At 38.6% G+C, this 17,902-nt stretch overlaps 1 protein-coding gene across 7 annotated transcripts in view; it reads right to left on the bottom strand.

The window, feature by feature from the left end:
• Positions 1-850: 850 nt before the first annotated feature.
• The window catches only part of RAPGEF2 (Rap guanine nucleotide exchange factor (GEF) 2), a 185,826-nt gene continuing 168,774 nt past the window's right edge, over positions 851-17,902 (bottom strand). For 4 of the 7 annotated variants that reach the window (XM_012726828.1, XM_012726829.1, XM_012726832.1 and 1 more), the window contains 14 exons: positions 16,550-16,707; positions 15,765-16,005; positions 14,334-14,717; positions 13,492-13,703; positions 13,281-13,404; positions 12,714-12,737; positions 11,633-11,856; positions 10,512-10,721; positions 8,804-8,956; positions 7,665-7,787; positions 6,365-6,590; positions 5,321-5,880; positions 3,627-3,932; positions 851-2,864 (listed from right to left, as the gene is read on the bottom strand). In XM_012726828.1, the coding sequence (XP_012582282.1) occupies positions 2,839-2,864; positions 3,627-3,932; positions 5,321-5,880; positions 6,365-6,590; positions 7,665-7,787; positions 8,804-8,956; positions 10,512-10,721; positions 11,633-11,856; positions 12,714-12,737; positions 13,281-13,404; positions 13,492-13,703; positions 14,334-14,717; positions 15,765-16,005; positions 16,550-16,707 (2,971 nt within the window). In that variant the 3' untranslated portion in view covers positions 851-2,838. The remainder of the gene's footprint in view (positions 2,865-3,626; positions 3,933-5,320; positions 5,881-6,364; positions 6,591-7,664; positions 7,788-8,803; positions 8,957-10,511; positions 10,722-11,632; positions 11,857-12,713; positions 12,738-13,280; positions 13,405-13,491; positions 13,704-14,333; positions 14,718-15,764; positions 16,006-16,549; positions 16,708-17,902) is intronic. The other 3 variants (XM_012726830.1, XM_012726831.1, XM_004685369.2) reach the window with 1 other exon arrangement.

Below are 17,902 nucleotides of genomic sequence, written 5' to 3'. Positions count from 1 at the left end.
TTGCTGTTTTTTCCTTCTTTGCAAAAGCCTTGAATGTATGTTCAGCCCATGTTGTTGCACAACATTCATCCTAGGACCTTCATAAAAACAGTGCTGGCAACTCTTGGACCAGACATGTCCTTTGACCTAATGGTAATCTATGAGTGAGGTCATGCAGCAATAATTTCCCTCTAAGGTCTGCCAAAAGAAAATACTGTAACATGAATGTACCTTGATTCATTCCAGTAAAAATCTGTAAGTAGCCTGTTTCTAAAAAAGTAACAGAACATAGCAAATGCACAATGTAAAGAAATTAGCTAGCTCATTAAGTTGTATCTGGAAGTACTGTATAACTTCATCTTAGTGTTACACATGACACAGACCTGAAAAGAAATCAGCTCTGTAGTTGCAGAATTAGACCTAGAAGCTGTATTGGTACATTCTTTTAGCAGTTTGTTTCCATCAAGAACTTTTGGGAGATAGAATCAGTGAACTGGTGCTACAGTGTAGCAGAGCCTAGTTGAGCCATAAACTCTCTACTTCCCAGTAGAAGGAAAATGGATTGAGCTGCAGGAAACATTCAGAAGGCTTTACTCCACCTGATGACAGACCTGGATTGGGTTGGCCTCTTTTATTAGGGGAGAGAGCAACATGAAACACTTTCTATTATTTATATGACCTAGATTAACTGTCACTGCTATTGATTACATCCGATGAGCAAGCAGAGATTAGTCATGTTACTTAAAGTAATCTGAACAGAGTAATAGGGCATCATAGCTAGTTTCCTATTTGACCACAATGCAAAGATTGAATTTGTTCTTAAGCCCAAAACACATGGATAATTTGCATACCACATGAATACAGACAAGGCTTTATGTTATATTTATTTATTTTCCAGCTTATACAAACTGGATGTAGAAGCATAAACATAGTACATTTCTACCATCTTCAACAAAAATATAACCAATATGTACAATTATTGTATTAAAAATACAAAAGGGATACAGACTCCACCAATGTCTTTCTAAAAGACATACAGGTACAAGTAGTATCAAAAGTATGAGGAAATCACCAGTTAATTGTACATTCTGCACTTGACATCACAGAGCGAACTGAGATTAGCAGTCCTATGTTCTACAATTACTTAATGCTTAGATAACATTTGTGCAACTTGTAGAGCTAGATTTCTGTCTTTCTATATGCACATGAGGTCCATAGCCTATATAATAAAACTGGCAAATAATGCATATTACATGTAAAATTACAAATGCATAATTGACAATGTAATATATATGCAAGTAGACAAATGCCATGATACAGAAGAGAATTATTAAATAAAGCACTGACATTGTTTGATACAGTGAAAAAACACTGCAATTCGACTTTTAAAATTTGAAGCTATTTACGTTTATCTACTGATCAATATGATCAGCTGAATTCAATGGAAAAAAAATCCAAGACCAGCAGTTCCTCACATTTGAGCACTACTCGGATTGGCAGCCTTCACTTTTCCGGAGTCTGTGCAAAAACAACACAAAAATAGAGCGGAGGGGTCATTTCAGTCACTCAGGGCTAATAGCAGCTGTGAGCAGGTGCTTGCTACACTTCGGCCTTCTCTATCTGCAGTGTCCACTGAGCCCCTCACAGGGCAGTCTTTGGAGACCAACCCACTTTGCCAAGGGTAGCACAGCTAACCAGGCTTTTGAGCTTCTGTCACGTTTAACGGCTTTTTTTTCCCCCTAATGCCAATTCAGTAAAGGGAGGCTGTCTTGAAAGAGCAGTGTCACAGCTGGCATTACCTCCAATATCCCAAACTGCTTTCACTGCCATGCTATCCAGTTATAAACATTTCTCTTAGAAAAAAAAACAAAAAACCTAGAACTAAATTAACAAAAATCAAAGACACATAACTTAAAAGGGGGTTTGCCATCCATTTTGATGGAGCAGAACACGCCCTCAAAAGACACTGCCCTGCACTCCATAAGGCTCAGACACAGGACACGAGTCCTATTTCCCTCCCCTGGCCATGTGCAAACAGTTTTATAGAAGAACCTCACCCACTGGGGAAGGAGTGAATGAGTTGACTTGGTATCTCAGTAATTGGCTAATATCTTACTCTCAGGATAGGGCACTTCACGGCTGAGGCTGGAAGACAAGGTCACAAGCCTGGTCTTCCCCTATTCTTGGGGTGGCCACACCCTGTCCGGCATATTTGGTGTTTTGGAAACCTAGGCTGGCAACCCTATTTAAAGGTTCAAAATAATACTGTAGTCATTAAATGGATATAAGATTTACTCTGAACACAATCCTTAAACTCATTTTTTTTTTAAAAAAAGGACACTGTAAACAAGTGGACAAGCACTGTACTCAAAGGATTTCATTGTTTTTCTTTGTTTTCCTCGACGGGTTTAAAGGCCCCAAGTAGTTCAATGGTTAGCGTTTCTCATTATCCCAATGAGACCAAGTGCTAGGATTGGATTGAAATCTAAAAAGAAGATTTTTATAAATCCTTCCAGGCATTGAGAAGTGCAGCCAGAGTGAATCATCTTGTTGTGATGATCTTGGAGTTTGGAATGATACTGTGTGATGTGGCAGGCAGCAACAGTGGGAGCTTGAAGATTGCTGCACTGTGCATTTCAAGCAACAAAGTCTGAAAAGTGCCAGGGCAATTTCTTCACAGTATTTCACATGCAAAGGGGAAAGGAAGAAGGGAGAAGAAGCCCCATGCTGCTTTTAAGGCAGGGAAGGAGGCAAAGTGGTCCACCATCCTCAGAAGGTGAGTTCCAAGGCTCCAATGCTAAAGGTGTCTTCTTGCACTCTCCTTGTAGGTGGCTAACTGTTTCCAGAAAAGCCTGTGCCTCAAACAGCAGACACTTGTTCATCTTCTGCAAACACAACCAGGAAAGAAAGGGGGGGGGAAAAAAATCAATGAACAAGCAGGCATTTCTTCTGCTCAAGATTACCTTCAGTGTCGTGTTCATCCCCCTCCCCGCGAAATACCATAGCTATTTTGAGCACAGCTCATTCAAAATCCTTGTCTTTATTCGTATTAGTCATTACCAGAAGAGGTGTTTAAAATATCTATGAGACCTATCTTTAAATACATCTATAGCCACAAAAAGAAGTACATGTTGTATATTTATTGACTGGGAAGTTAAAAGCACAATGTGACTGTACATATACAAGTCTAGGATATCTTAACAAATGGTTGTAGCTGAAATCTGCAAGTAGCAAGATTAAGTAATTTCCATTTACTGCTTTGCTTTTCTCTATAATTTATGTAATGAAAATATACCAGTCAAAAAGAGAGGCATGACCTCCCTTCTCACCCTCATTCCGTTCTGACCAGGTAGATTTGTAGAAGGCAAAGTTCTGTAGACAAATATACTTATCATTTGGAACTCACTGAAAGTCTAACTGTTGTATTTTCAAAGAAAGGATGCCATAGCCTCCATCTGGTTCAGATAATACCCTCTGCGATGTTTGGTAGTTCTTAAAGCTTCTGGCTGACTTTGACTCCTAAATTTGGAACTCTCACTATAAAATGATCTGTGTAGAATGTGGCTCAAGGCACAACTGACCAGTGGTAAGACAAACACACAGCTAGCTTTATAGTCTTAAGAATGCACATATGTAAATATATATACCATCCTCCTCTGTGGAAAACCCTTGAGACGGATAGGGGGCAAGGCGCGGGTCGCACTCGCTGGGTTTGTGCCACTGTGGTTTATTCACGGGCCTGCTGCTCGCCAGGTGGCCATGGGGCTGCTGCACAGGGGAAGGCCCGGCTGTGTCAGCGGGTCGGGCAACCATCCGAGATCTCTGAAGTGCCACATTGTAGTCTGGAGGCTTTCTCGCTGGATGTGAATGCCCTTCTGGAAAGTCAGTGATGGGGATTCCGATGTAGCCTGGAGGAGTGGGTGGAGGCTCTCGATACCTGCCCTCTTTGCGTGCTACAGTGAAAACAATGGACCAGCTGTTAAAAACTCTGCAGAGGGTATTTTCATGCCATAAATGTGTCTACGTAGTCTGTGTGGTATGGGATAGAGGTGGGGTCTGGAAGACCAGGGAGTAGATATTAACTAAAGCAATATAACTGGTGTGGGCCTAGGAAGCAGCTGAAGTAAGTACCTTTTTAACTTTGAACAGACTGTTTAAAAACGTGTCCTTGTAAAATAATAAGATCTACTTATTCATGATCTCTTACTTATACTAGCCTTTGGGTTTATGTGTGGAAGCGATTCATAGTGCCTGATACGTTCTCTCTCGTTACCCCCTAGGACAGGGTAGGTTGTTCTTTCCTGGGCACTTAGTAGGCATAGAATCAATTCTGTGTTACTTTTAAGTCTTGAACAACATGGGAAAATACTGCTTAAAATAAATACCTTACATATAGCTTGAATTTTAAAAGCATTCATTAATTTTATGACGTAAAACATAAAGTTTGTAAGCACAAATGAAAGTTTACTTTCCCAAACTTTCAAGAATCAACTAAAGATAATTCTTTCCTCCATGACAAAATATTCTGAGTATTAATTTGTTATAAACTGTCTCCTTACCTCAAAAGGATATAAACTTGACATACGCCTATGACTACAATTTCCCTAATCAGTATCTATACTCTAGTTTCTTGCTTTATATATCCTATGATGTATTCCTTCAACCTATACAGACATTTAATATGCCACAGAAAATATATCCTGATAAGACTGAAGGAATGAGACAACAGAACAGCATCTTTAATACATAATTACGATATATACTTTAAGTGTATCCCATATATCTCCTTTACACTAATAATTACTAGAAGTTACTACCATGTCCAGTGTCACGGAGCTCATAAAATGGGATTCAAACCCACCTTGCCTAACTTTGAAGACAAGCTCTCACTCACTGCAGTATCTCTGAGCCTTCTCTCCCTAATGCTATAGTGCAGAAAGAACTTGGTTAGCACAGGGACAACTTGCCTACATAACACATACATGGATTTTGTTCAAACATACAAGGTATAGTTTTATTTAAGTCAACAAAATAGAATCATAAAACATTTTAAACAGCTTATTAAAAGTTCCTATCATGCATGGGTGTCATTTTCACCTAAAAAAGATCAAATATTGTTACCAGCCGACTAATTCCAAGAACTGGGTGTATTGAATGTTTATTGTGTAGGAATTTATAACCAGCCACAGAAGTAGGGCTCTTCTTAATTACTGTTAATTTCAAATTCTTGACAGCACTGCTAACTTGGACACTCCATCTAGCAACTAACTATGCACATAATTTCACTTTGAAAATAAGTTAGTCACGATCCAGTTGTGACAAAGTTCTCTGGTAAACTTACCAATAAGCCCTTTTGCAGTACTCGGGGTCACCGCGATGTGGGCAGGCATGGGGACAGGCTTGGCTTCCTCTATGGGCACGGATGTTATGCTACTGCTTTCAGCTTCCAGGGAAACATCTTTGCCGCCTCTTCGCTTTATGGTGCCTGTGTCACCTTCTGAGTCTTCTCCCCAGTATCCTGTGGAAGACGCCCAGCTTGCCCGGGATTGAGCTTGCTCCAGACTCTCTCTACTTTGATTTTGCCTGTTATACTTGGCACCATGATCAGAAAACATCATTTGGTCCATATGGCTAGTTGAGGCCCATAAACCTGCAGGATCTCCTGAATAATCAAAGTGAGTGTGTCCAAAGGGAAGTGTTTCCCAGCTTCTCTGGTGCTGGATGGTCTGTATGTTATCGTGGGAACCACTGGAGCACGATGTCCAGCTCCCACGGCCACTGTCTGCGGCATCGAGGGATGCGCGGTCCCCCTGGTCTTGGGAGAGCTCCTCTGTGCTTGGTGAAGAAATCACTGTAGCTGCAGCATATAAGCCTCGACTCTCAGACAGCGGTGCATAGGGCCTAAGTGGCAAGAGAAAGGAAAAAGACATGCAAAGTTGTTAATCTAGGATAAAGCCAAAACCTCTTTTTCAGCCAGAAAGAGGATAAAAGAATTGCACTGTGGTGGCTGGTTTTCCCATCGCGGCATGAACAGAAAAACAATATTAAGGAACATGTCCCTGATACAGTTAAGGTTTGCCCATGGTAATGTGATCATTCAGGAAGGCGGTTCAAAACAAAGGCAGTGGGGTACATTCTAAAGTCACCCTTGTCTTCAGCACCGAATGGACGTACTGCAATGCAGGGTAAGCCTAACTTGGAAAGCAGCTGGTACAACAACAATGGTGTGGTGCTTGTGACTTTCTGACAACCCAATAGAAATGGAGAAACTCAAAATGGGGGTTTGCTCTTCACTGAACCACAGTTGTTCTGTGCTGAAGACACTTCTTGAAAGAATGCTAAAACTGGGAGAGAAATATACGGGAACACTTCAGAGGCCACCTACCCTAAGCTGTACTGATCAGGCTCAATCACAGTCCGCCTCTCCATCCTGCCCACGCCCAGGTTTGTTTCTACAATGCTGACCGAATGCCTCTGGCGCCTCTCATCATGCAGCGAGACTGGCACTGAATCAAATGAAGAATTGCTGACGATACTGGATCGTGAAGAAATTTCACTGTGACCAGAATCTGAAAAATTATCCACAGTACCGCTGGGGGCCAAACTATAGCCTGCATGGGAAAATACAACCATATTAATTAGATAGTGTTAGTTTCTTACATACATCCGAAGTCTACCAAATAGAAGCAAAAAATCAAGAGGTAGACCAAAAGATACGACCATTGAAGTGAGGAAAAATTTATTTTACTGTTGGAAATGAGATGACTGTATTATGCTTAAGTTTTTACTCAAATGAAACTTAACTTGTGTAATGTAAGCTTAGAGAAAGGAAAAAAAAAAGTTATGAGTTTGGAAATGATGCAGAAGCCATAATACTCTTCATTTGTTCTTACTTAGTTCCCTTAGAAAGATTACACTACTACTCTACATGAGAGTTAATTTTTATGCTGGAGATCAGTTAGTTGATCTGCTTTAATCTATCTTTATAATTTTTACAATTTTATAGTAGAGAATAATTGGACTGGAAATACAGGGTTTAATTACAATTGTACGTGAATATCTAAGAATAAGACATCTTCGGATTTCTATTCAATACATTCCACAAAAGCCAAATGTTTTAAAGGAACTAATAATGTGCAAGATCTGGTTACTTGCTTCTTGAACCATCTAAGCAATGTCCACTTTTTGATACTGAAGGACCTTTGTTCTCCCTTATTGCTAGCAATAATTTTAAAAGTCAGGTTATCTTGATATTTTTAGTGGGGAAAAAAGTTAAATTCTCATCATTAATGAGTAAAATAAATGCAGTTCAAATTTTTTCAGTGCTACTTAACCTATAAAGTAAGTGTAGAAGCACTTCAATGTTTAATCTACCCCAAATAGTAATTCTGCCATCCTTTCAGTAAATTCCTGATTTATTTTTAAATGTTGCACAGGTCTTGATAACGTTTAATGTGTTCATCGATGAAATGTCACATGAACCACATAAAATCTTGACAGGCAAGATTTAAATGGCTTCCCTGAGCAGTCTATTTCCAAAAAGAAAAAGCTAACAAAACTTGAGAAACACCACTCAGATAGAGAGCCCTTGCCAGGTGGCAGAAGTCTCCCATTTTTCCTTGACTAATGAAATATAATTTTCCCCACCCCATTTTTTTGATTTTTTTTGGTTCTATAAACCCCACCTATCCCATAGGTCCGTGGTGCATTGTTATTCTTGTTACTGTTCTCACTTCCAAGAGAAGAGGAGGAACTGGTTAAGTCCAGCTGCCCGGAGCCAAAAGATCTCAGCTGATTGCCACTGCCACCTAACAACAGGATGAGAAAACAACTTAGATGGATCCATTTAACAAGGACAGTAGACTGACATCCACACAAAATGCACAGGTGTCTGAAATAGCCAAAAAACAAAACAATCTTTCTACCCTTCCTTTAGGAAAAACTGTCTTAGGCCTTTAGTACTGCTGTACCCATTCAGCTTCAAGGTGAAAGAAGGGAACCTGGAGACTATGCAGAAAGTCAGTTTTCAAGGTAAGAAAGTATCATAAGGAGAGTTTGATTGCAAAATATTCCATCTCTTTAAGGGTAGCAACAAATATAATCAAGACCTGTGTAAGTATAGTGAAAAAATAAATCAGGAAGCTGTTTTTTTTTTAATCCCCCAACTCCGTAATGTTATATAATTAAATTTAGACAACTTTTTGCTGTGGAAAACTTTTCTGTAATTTACTAATGTTTTTCCAAATTTATAAATGATGGGAGAAAATCCATTTAGTATTAAATCATTTAAAATGACACACTAATAACATTAATTCAAAAAGGTACATACACCCCTATGTTTATCACAGCACTACTTACAATAGGTAAATCCTGGAAACAACCCAAATGCCTAAAACTAGATGACTGGATCAAGAAGATGTGGTGTGTGAGTGTGTGTGTATGCACACACACAATGGACTATAAACGTGTGCCATTCGCAGCAACATGGATGGGAGCTGGGACTATGCTCAGTGAAGTGAGTCAGAAGGAAAAAGAAAAATATCAAGTGATTTCACTTACAGAAGAAATTTAAGAGAACCAAGTAAGACAGGGGTGGGGGAAGTGTAGTTATTACAATACAATACAGAGAGAGACCATTATAAACCAGAGAGATTCTACAGGAGTGGGGGGACAGAGCAATCTGAAGAAGGGAGGAGCTATGGTGATGATGGGAGAGGGCAAGCGAACAGCGTTATAAAAGGACACTAATATAACAAAGTCCAGAGCTATATTTACATCCTATTTAATATCACTTCACAGGGTAACAAAAGTAATTTAATTCTACCTTTTCGTGGAGAACTTTGTGGAGAAGTGGGAGGAGAAGAAAGCTGGGAAGATGCATTTGATAATGTATCTTCAGTTTGCTTCTTGTGACGCTCCAGGCTTCCTTCTTCAGATAAAGAAAGAATTTTCTTTAAAGCTTGTGGAGAGTTTATTCCTGTAAGAGGAAAAATAAGTATTTTAAAGAAATAACCAAAAACTTACATACCTGGTGTTAAGATTTACTAGTTCATTTGCTTTCAATCTATTTACAATCGTAAAGGTCTTTGTAACTTTCTGTGAAAAGTACAGATGTCACAACATAACTATAGTTTGGTTTCAGACTGACATTTCCAGAGTATGAGAAATAGTTTACTTTAGATTTTTGCCATCACAGAAGCTGTGGAGGAAGTGATCCAAAAGGCAGGATCAAAAAGAACGAGAGTAGAAGAAAAAGGAGCTTATATACAATAAAGGTGATTTCTCCCATAAACTCCCAGAGTTATTTTGATATGAATTAGTCATTTCTGAAAAATAACTACGAAGTCATATATACAGGAAGCATGGAAATACCAGCTTTACTACAGTTACATGAATGAGTAAGCTTGACCTGGAAAACATGTCCAAGAACACCAGCATACATAGAATCAAGAAGCACGGTCTTTCACACAAGGTACAGGGCAATGAAGATTGTATACCTTGGAAAACAATTTTCCACCTTGAAAGAGGTATGAGTGGGAAGGGGGTAAATGTGATCCTGGTGCTGATTTTAAAATGCTGACAATGTTTAGAACAAACTTATTTTACCATTAAAGCAGAAAGTGGGCTTAACTCATTTAATACAAAACATTAATGTAGAGAAGTAGCCTAAGACATGGAACTCACTCATCCCCAAAGAGCCTGTATAGACAGGTCACATTTAGCTGAAAGAAAGCCTGATAATCTTTCATGTTAAGTGGCAAAGACGAGTGGATATAGAAATGTGACTGAATTTGACCAAGGAAGCATAAGTATTTGAAGGGTAAGCTGTCAAGTAAAGCTGTTTCTTCACTCTTCTCCAAACTCCACTAATTGGCTCACTCTTCCTCATCAGCAGATACCCTAAAATGAGTTTATGAAAGAGCTACATTCTATCACTCACTAACTCATAAGGTCAGATTATATTTGGGCAGGAATGATCATAGATAAAATCAAATATTGGTAACTAAGTAAACTCTTTGCTACCAGTTTGTTTTTTCTTAATTGAACATTTCATCTAGTATATAACCAGTATGTGGTATAAAAATAATTTTGTTGTGACACTGATTGAAGAGACTAAGCTAGTATATATACTTTTATTGGGAAAGAGAAAGCATGATTTTGGCTCCTTAATATTCAGAAACTAATTGTAATAAGAATTTGCCTCCAAACCATTTCACTTTAAATCCCAGCCACTCACTGATACTAAAGCAAAACTAGCTTAAATATTGTATCTAGACAAAGCAAATTCTGTAGTTACTAAAGACTAGTTAAAAGCGTATTTCACATTGCTGCCTTTCATAACAGCAGTGATTAAATGAGATTCTCAATAAAAACAGTCCCTTCCTCTGGCAACTTCCTGAATATACTGTGTTTTATTAACAAGTAGCAGGCTGGGCCTCAAGTATCCTAAAGTTATCGAAGATACATATTTTTCCTAATCTGAAAAGCAGAACAGTGAACATACAAACAAGCGTAGAACAATAATCACCTACCGAAAGGCGGGAGGTCCTTCACGGGCACTTTCTTGCGTGAGGGATAAAGGGACACAGCCGGAACCTGCAGGCCCTGGTTGATTCTATGTGGTGGCTGCGGTTGCGGGGGCTGCGCCTGGGCTTGTGCTTTCTGCTGTGACCCTGCTGCCCTCGGAGCCACGGGGGACGTCTCAGATTTGACAGGCTTTTTGTCCCCCGGATTCTTAGGCACTGGCAATTGATTGATTTGAAAATAGAATAAGAAAGTTAGGATACTACTACTAGTGACATATACAAGATACTTTTACCCTACTTCCTAAGTAAATGACCAAAATGGAAGGGCTATGCTAGTTTCATGCAGTTTTATGAATAGTTTTATGAACAGCCAATAAAAATACAGAAAATTAAATATTCAGTGTTTACATGTAAAAATCCTTGACATTTGAGCATAATTTGTAATTTTATGGTTATCAACTGGCATCTTTTTACTATGAAATTCTCCTACAGCGTAGAATTTAAAAACAGCCAATACTGTTTGATTATATTGAGTCTATACAGTTCCACAGACTTGACAGCTCTGTGACAGATGAACACTTAAGCCTGAGGAAGTTTAAGCACCTTGCCTCAGATGCCACTGTCAACGTGAGGAACAAACAGAATCTGAACTCAGATTCCAGAGGACAATGCTGTTCTGGGTAAGTCTAATGACTTGAAGTTTCAGATCCTCTAACACTGAAAATTCTCTAGGAGGTCTCTTTAGACATTGCCACCCAATTTCAAGTGCCCTAAATGGAAAATGCCCATCTTACAAACACAGATGCTAGCAACGGGTACATTGTGCTGAATTGGGAGTGTCAAAATTACATCTTGACTGGGCAGCTGCTGAGGCAAAAAAGCCCCCAGATCTGGTTCTGTGCACCTCTGCCCTGTGGGCCCGTCATTCTCTGTGAAAACAAAGGGTGCAAATGGGAGACACGTGTCCCATATGCACAGAGTAGAGTGGCACAGAAGGGCATGCTACAGGGTACTGAGCAGTTGCATTCAAGGCAACGCTAGTATGTCTTGGGGTACTGTCTCTGCGTATTCTGTCACTGCTTGGATCTCCTCCAGTTAGGAAACAAATGCTTTTAGGAAAAACTCACATGTGTTGGTTGCTGGCTCACACTGCAGTGATAATGTCTGAAGGCTCTCTTCATCCATTTCAAGCTCCAAATTGGACAGGTACTGCTTCACTTTTCGAGCCATTTGGGCATCTTCATAAAGCTTTTTGGCATTGAGAAAGGAACTACGACGTACCCGTTTTTTATGACCACCTGTCTGAGCAACATCTAGCACTGTTGCATTTGTACTACCCTGGCTGAGAGACCTGGAAGATGAAAAGGTAGATATGCAGCTCACTCTAGCATGGATAACAGTATCTACTTGAAACATGCCAAGACTGCCAAAAATATTCGGGTCACATGACTCATTCTGGTGAGTACTGTTACAAAGGAACATGGAATTTTTTTTCCAGTTAAGAAAGAACTGTACACACACATTTGGTACAAGTTCCCCCTAGGAGATGCACTTTTCACATCTATGGAACATTCAAGGTAGTTGTCTCAAGCAGCCAGCAAATAATTATAGAAAAGCTCATGCAAAAGTTCAGTTATAATCATTAATGCTTACAATAAATTTACTTGTAAAAAATATTCAGGACACGTCTTAAACTCTGGTGTTCAAATTTTCTTCTTGCATTAATGGAGTTTTTAAATACAGTCAATCTGTTAATAAAATGGTCATGCAATGTAAACTACATGTATAAAAATCAGCACACTATGTTAAGAATTATTTTTTAAAAAGAATTGGTTTATAGAATGGAAAGAGTAGTTAGTTGAGCCACAAAAAATGTAAATACCAGGGGCACCTCTCATGTTACATAAATTGCACGGTTTTTTCTAAAGCCTTTTCTCCCCTCACCCACTTTAGGCTGTTATTCCATTTCAAGATCCACAAAATGAAGTATAATTAAGTCCAGTAGTATACCTGGACTACAGTCCTAGCTAATCTTAACAGTTATTTCACAGATTAAACTTGAAATCAGTTTCCCAACTGAAGTTCTGCTAGAGCAAGAGGGTTAAGAAACAAATGCAAAAAATGCAAAGCATCAGAAAGTCCAGCAGGTAAGAACACCACAATGAACAGAGTAAGAACCGGGTGTGGTATGCCAAGTCCGTCACTTACCCCAAACTCCTCCATTTCTTCTTCCTGTAAGTGAGAGCCATGGCGATTGAAGCGCGGGTGCAGAAAGAGAAAGATCACAAGCTCAGAAAGAAGGGACCAGACGTCTGCGTCAGCAGTACTAGGAGCCCACAAACATGTAAACTGCAAAATCACCTCATGCACACAACTTTTGCCAGAAATATTTTGCAGATTTAACGGACAAAAATATTTACACTTTAGAAGACTGACTTTTTTCCTCACTAGGTTAATAATTTTTGACTACACTGCTAAATCCAAGTTGTGTGGCTATTGAGACAATGTGTGTTATTTACATATTTTAGTTTGTCTACCAATTAAGAGTTTTATCTCTACAAGTCATTTTTCCAGAAAATAAGGAACAAATATTGAGGTCTCATGCAAAATGATCAATGTCTGATAGACAAAGTTTTGCTGACATTTCAATGGAGATTTTTTAGCATAATCTAGTAAGATTTTGCCATGCTATAATCGCCTGTTCTCAATTATTAGGTAATTCTGAACTCAACCTGATCTAATCCCCAAAAATGCCAAGGAAGATGATTCACTCACCGAGTCCTGAACATAAGGGCAGGGTCCATGTTAACTGAAGCCATTCGTCCAACATGACGAATTTCTTTTGCAATCATCCTTAGTTTCTCAAAATTGACCAGCCCTTCAACTTTTGAATCATTTCCTGAAATTGGCAAAGAAAAAAAAATTATATTGCATTTATTCTACTCTTCCACAAGTAAATATTAAAATCTTCCACTTTATAGAGTACCTTCATGAAGGAATGTGAGATCCTTCTTGATAACTGGGAATAGGGGGATGATGGGAGGTTGTAGGTTTTGACTATTGAGGACATTGCGATATTTTGCCATGTTTCTGGAAGGATCAAACAGGTCTTGGAGATCTTGAAACAGCTTTTCATATTTATTTGGAAGTTTTTCCCAGGTGGTTCGCAGTCTTGCCACTGGTGCCAGGTTAAGGCCACTGAGGAAAAAAAGGTATAAAATTAAGTAACCCAAAATAATTCTGTATGTTTTCTATACAGAGCAGCTTACAAAAGGATTCACAGAAACCCCGACTGACAGTAGAATGGAAGATGGGGCAGGGCATGGCTGTTTTCCTTTTCTTCTCTTTTCCTCCTCTGACCTGTTATGAACACAACACTAGACTATAATATGAGGACTTTGTTTCATTGCTTCCTCTCCACACACAGAGCAGTGCTAGGTATGTAGCAAGTAATTGGTAATACAAGATGACCAAATATCCTGCAGTAATAAAAAAGCCATAATAGTAATAACAGTATGATCAAAGTCCTTAGAGAAAATGACTAACCATCATCAATATTGTTTCAGCCACAAACTAAGCACTTAAAGAGGGTGAAGGAATTCCACATACACTCATCAGTTGTTTCACTTGGGGACATTATTATTTTACAGATAAACTAGTATTTGAAGAAGTTCAAATAATTTGCCCCAAATCAGCTAAAAATAAAATGGTGAAAGGGATTTTCTGGGCTCCAAATAAACACACCAGAGATTTTAAATGCCATGGTTTCCTGGATTGACATTTTTAATCTGCAATCTAAATTGACTCTTAAGACAAATTCTTTCTTACCTGATGATTGCAAACATTGAGTTAAAATTCTTGCATTCCCTACAGTGTAGTGCTATCTTGATGAAATGCTTAATGATCTTCATCCTTTTCAGCTGGTTTGTCTCCCGCAGAATTTCAGATGCTACCCAAAATGTTTCCTGGTTAATGACTTCTTCAAATTTTTTCAGGTTGGCACAGCTGGTTTTTGATTTGAGTTTAAATAAATCATCTATATATTCAGTAGGTTCAATGTTGCGGAAGAGTTCAAAATTTCGCATAGAGAGTTGTGTGGCAACTTCGACAGTACTGAGCTGCAACAGAGAAATCTGACTCTCTCTCAACAATTCCTGAGCATCCTCATCTGAGCAAAGGGTTTCTGTTTCCATGTTGTTTTTCAAGTAGTATCTATGAGAAAATCACCCAAAGTGTAAGCAGCAGTCTTGTGATAGTCCTTGAAAGAATGCTACTCTTTACACCACATAGGGGAGAACTCTGCACCCAGTAATGGAGAATTCTTTCAACTAAGAATGCAGCTGCTGCCTCCGTCAGCAAATCGCAGAACCACCTACTCAGAAGTCATTGATGGAAACCACTGCATGGGATTTCACTTGTGCCAGTTTTAACTCCTTTTCCTCCTGTCTTTCCTGGTCGGTCTCTCTCTTTTTTTGCTAAAAATGACATTAACTATCTGCTGAAAACTTTAGTAGAAAAAATAGGCTGCAAGAAGGAAGGAGAACTCAAATGAGGTCAACACTGTTTAGTAGTCAGATTCTTTCTGCATAGTGAATCCATTCAATTACCACAGAAAACTAAAAGCAGTGCACCTTAACTTGATCCTGATAGAACAATGCTACAACCAATTTTGACTATTAAATTTTCACAAAATCCTATACACAAGCAGGGCGGGTAAAATTTCTAATTGTCACATGAGGAAACGGAAGTTCCCAAAGAATAATGACTAGTTAACAGCAGCTTCAGAAGAGAGAACTCGGGGAGCCTTCTTTGTGAGCACTTGTTGGAAATTATGTACAGTGAGCTAATAACCACAAACATGTATCCATGGGAATACTGAAAAGATTGACAATGGTCAGCACTAGCTAAACTCAGGTCACGGATCTCTCCAAGGGGCAGAAGACACTCGAGTATTATTAGAAAATGTACTTTCAAGTATTCATTTCCAAGGAAACGAGAACATGGGGCTCACTCTTTCATTCTGTCAACCAGGAGTCTACAAGCGAAAAGTCACCGTGGGCACAAGAGCGGGCAGTAGCCACTCAGGCCCAAGGCCCTTGGGAAGGACAGATCTGTGCCCATCAGTCTGTTATGCACACAGACTTTGATAGAGCAATTCTTGGTGAATAGGAGAAAACTTTCATGTGAGGGGCCTTATAAAACACTTTGAAATGTTCATCTCAGACTCTGATATGGGTGTGAAGGATAAATGCTGTATACCTTCCACTTAGTTGTATTCTGTCAGCAAGTTTGGAAAGCTGATCTGGAAGTCGTCTTTGTTTGATGACACCTTCAGGTGTGACAGACACCTCACAGAGTGAGTACTGGTCCGGGGTGGCAGTCACAGCAAACTCCCTGATGGCCTGGATGACCACTTCCTTGGCTGTGGTGTCCTTACTGATCATGATGTAGCGACTTTGCTGATCAGCCTTAAAGACCCTTAACACTTGATCAGGCAAGTCTGGGAGAAAGGAAAGGAACTTAATAAGTGGAGATACAATTAGGCAAAGTAATAGGGAAAAAACTTCTGTACCATTATCTTCTCTAAACTTTCACCTCTTGCCTATTATAGATTTTCATCAAAAACACAGCAAATCAATGGAGAATCTACTGCAAGAAACACCACAAGAATGAATACCTTTTCCCTATGAGTAACTGCTCTGCAGACATAGTTCGACACACCTGATTGTCAGGTTGGTTGACAAAAGAAAAAAATTTCAAATAAAATCTCATCTCTATTATACAGAAGAGCCTACTGCATTAACCTAAAATATGCCTTTTACTCTATTTAATATGACCTAATGCTTGTATTGTGTGTTTTACTTTCTTTTTATGAAGTAAACAAATTGAGAGAGATTAATTTGTCCATTAAGTCTAAAGAACAAACAAGATTTTGTTCTCACTGTCTGAAATTTAAAGTTCATTCTATAACCCATGCCAAACAATACGTATACTGTTCTAAGAACAAAGACTACAAGAACACAATGATTATGGACAGGGCTTACCAGGAGTAGTACTGAAGTCTAAAATGCGATGGTGGGACTGCAGTAAGTCAGGATTACTGGATGATAAAGTTCCACTGACAGGTAGTGCAGCTGGAATGTGCTTCGTCTGCCGTAGCCCGACTATGCTGTCATCCTGAGACTGACCAATCCCAATATCGCTGAACAAAGTAGGGAATTGATAGAGGAAAAACTATCAATTTAAAAAGTTGTAAGTCATCAACATGTAACAGACACATGCCATAGGTAAGCTGTATTTCAAAAACCAATAGGAAAAGGCTGATGCAAAACAAGCACTGTTTGAAGTGTATCCAAGTCAAGTATATATTTCTCTAAAACCTAACTAATCAAATCATAACAAACATTAAGTTTCTTAACATATGCGTATATATATGTATATATATATACATATACATATTCAAAAAAGCTCTAGTTACAATGAAAATAGATTTAAGAAAGTGCACACTTGAAAGAATGAATTTAGTTTCACTCAGCTGATGACTTCTGCAGTCAGATTACTAAATTCTTTTGTAACTCAATCTTTAAGCCGAAATGTTCCAATTTCATTTTCCACTCTTTCAGAGAAATGAGATCATGACAGAGTCAAACGTAAAGAAACCCTCAGACATTACTCCTTAGTTACGTATAGCAAAGAGCTACAGTGGTACAATGCGTTATTTTTCAGTGTCAAAGAGGAGGCAGTGGAAAGCCCATGACTCACTTTACTATTCTCTACTCAAAATTTTAGTTCTACAGTTAACTCCTTGGAGAACAGCTGATTTTCATTTATAATGAGTCTTAGTGTGGAACAACTCTTGCAACATGATTTAAATATCCATAACATCAAAATAAAACATGCACACACACAAAATATTAATAGATCATAAATGGTTTAGTTATGTAAGTTCTTTGAAAACAAGAAAAAGAAAATACTCAGGTTGGAATTTAAACTGAGGTGTCAAATATAAAATTAAGACATTTAGCTTCGATTGGGTTTTTGGACATTAGACCTTGATCATAAGCACTATTTTTGATAACTGCTAAATTCTAGCAGCATTTTGGAGGTAGAGAGATGAAACTCAGAGTAGATTAACACAGACAAAAATTAAATGAAAGACTAAAGTAAAGAGGATTTTAGTGTCAATTCCAAATTCTTGGTGAGTACATGATAAAATTGAATTTCCATTTAAGTACATCTTGGCATAAATAATATTCTGTGAAATACGGGAACATTCACATTATTAGTGGAATTTTACACTTTAATCCCATACACCAATTTTTAGTCCCAAAAATATTAGTGTAATTTATGACCTGAGACAAATACTGTAGACTCAGGTCAAAGACAGAGCTGACTGG

This window comes from Condylura cristata, unplaced genomic scaffold, assembly GCF_000260355.1.
Source record: "Condylura cristata isolate star-nosed mole 26May11 unplaced genomic scaffold, ConCri1.0 scaffold00018, whole genome shotgun sequence".
NCBI lineage: Eukaryota > Metazoa > Chordata > Mammalia > Eulipotyphla > Talpidae > Condylura > Condylura cristata.
This window is presented reverse-complemented; position numbering and strand designations above follow the sequence as displayed.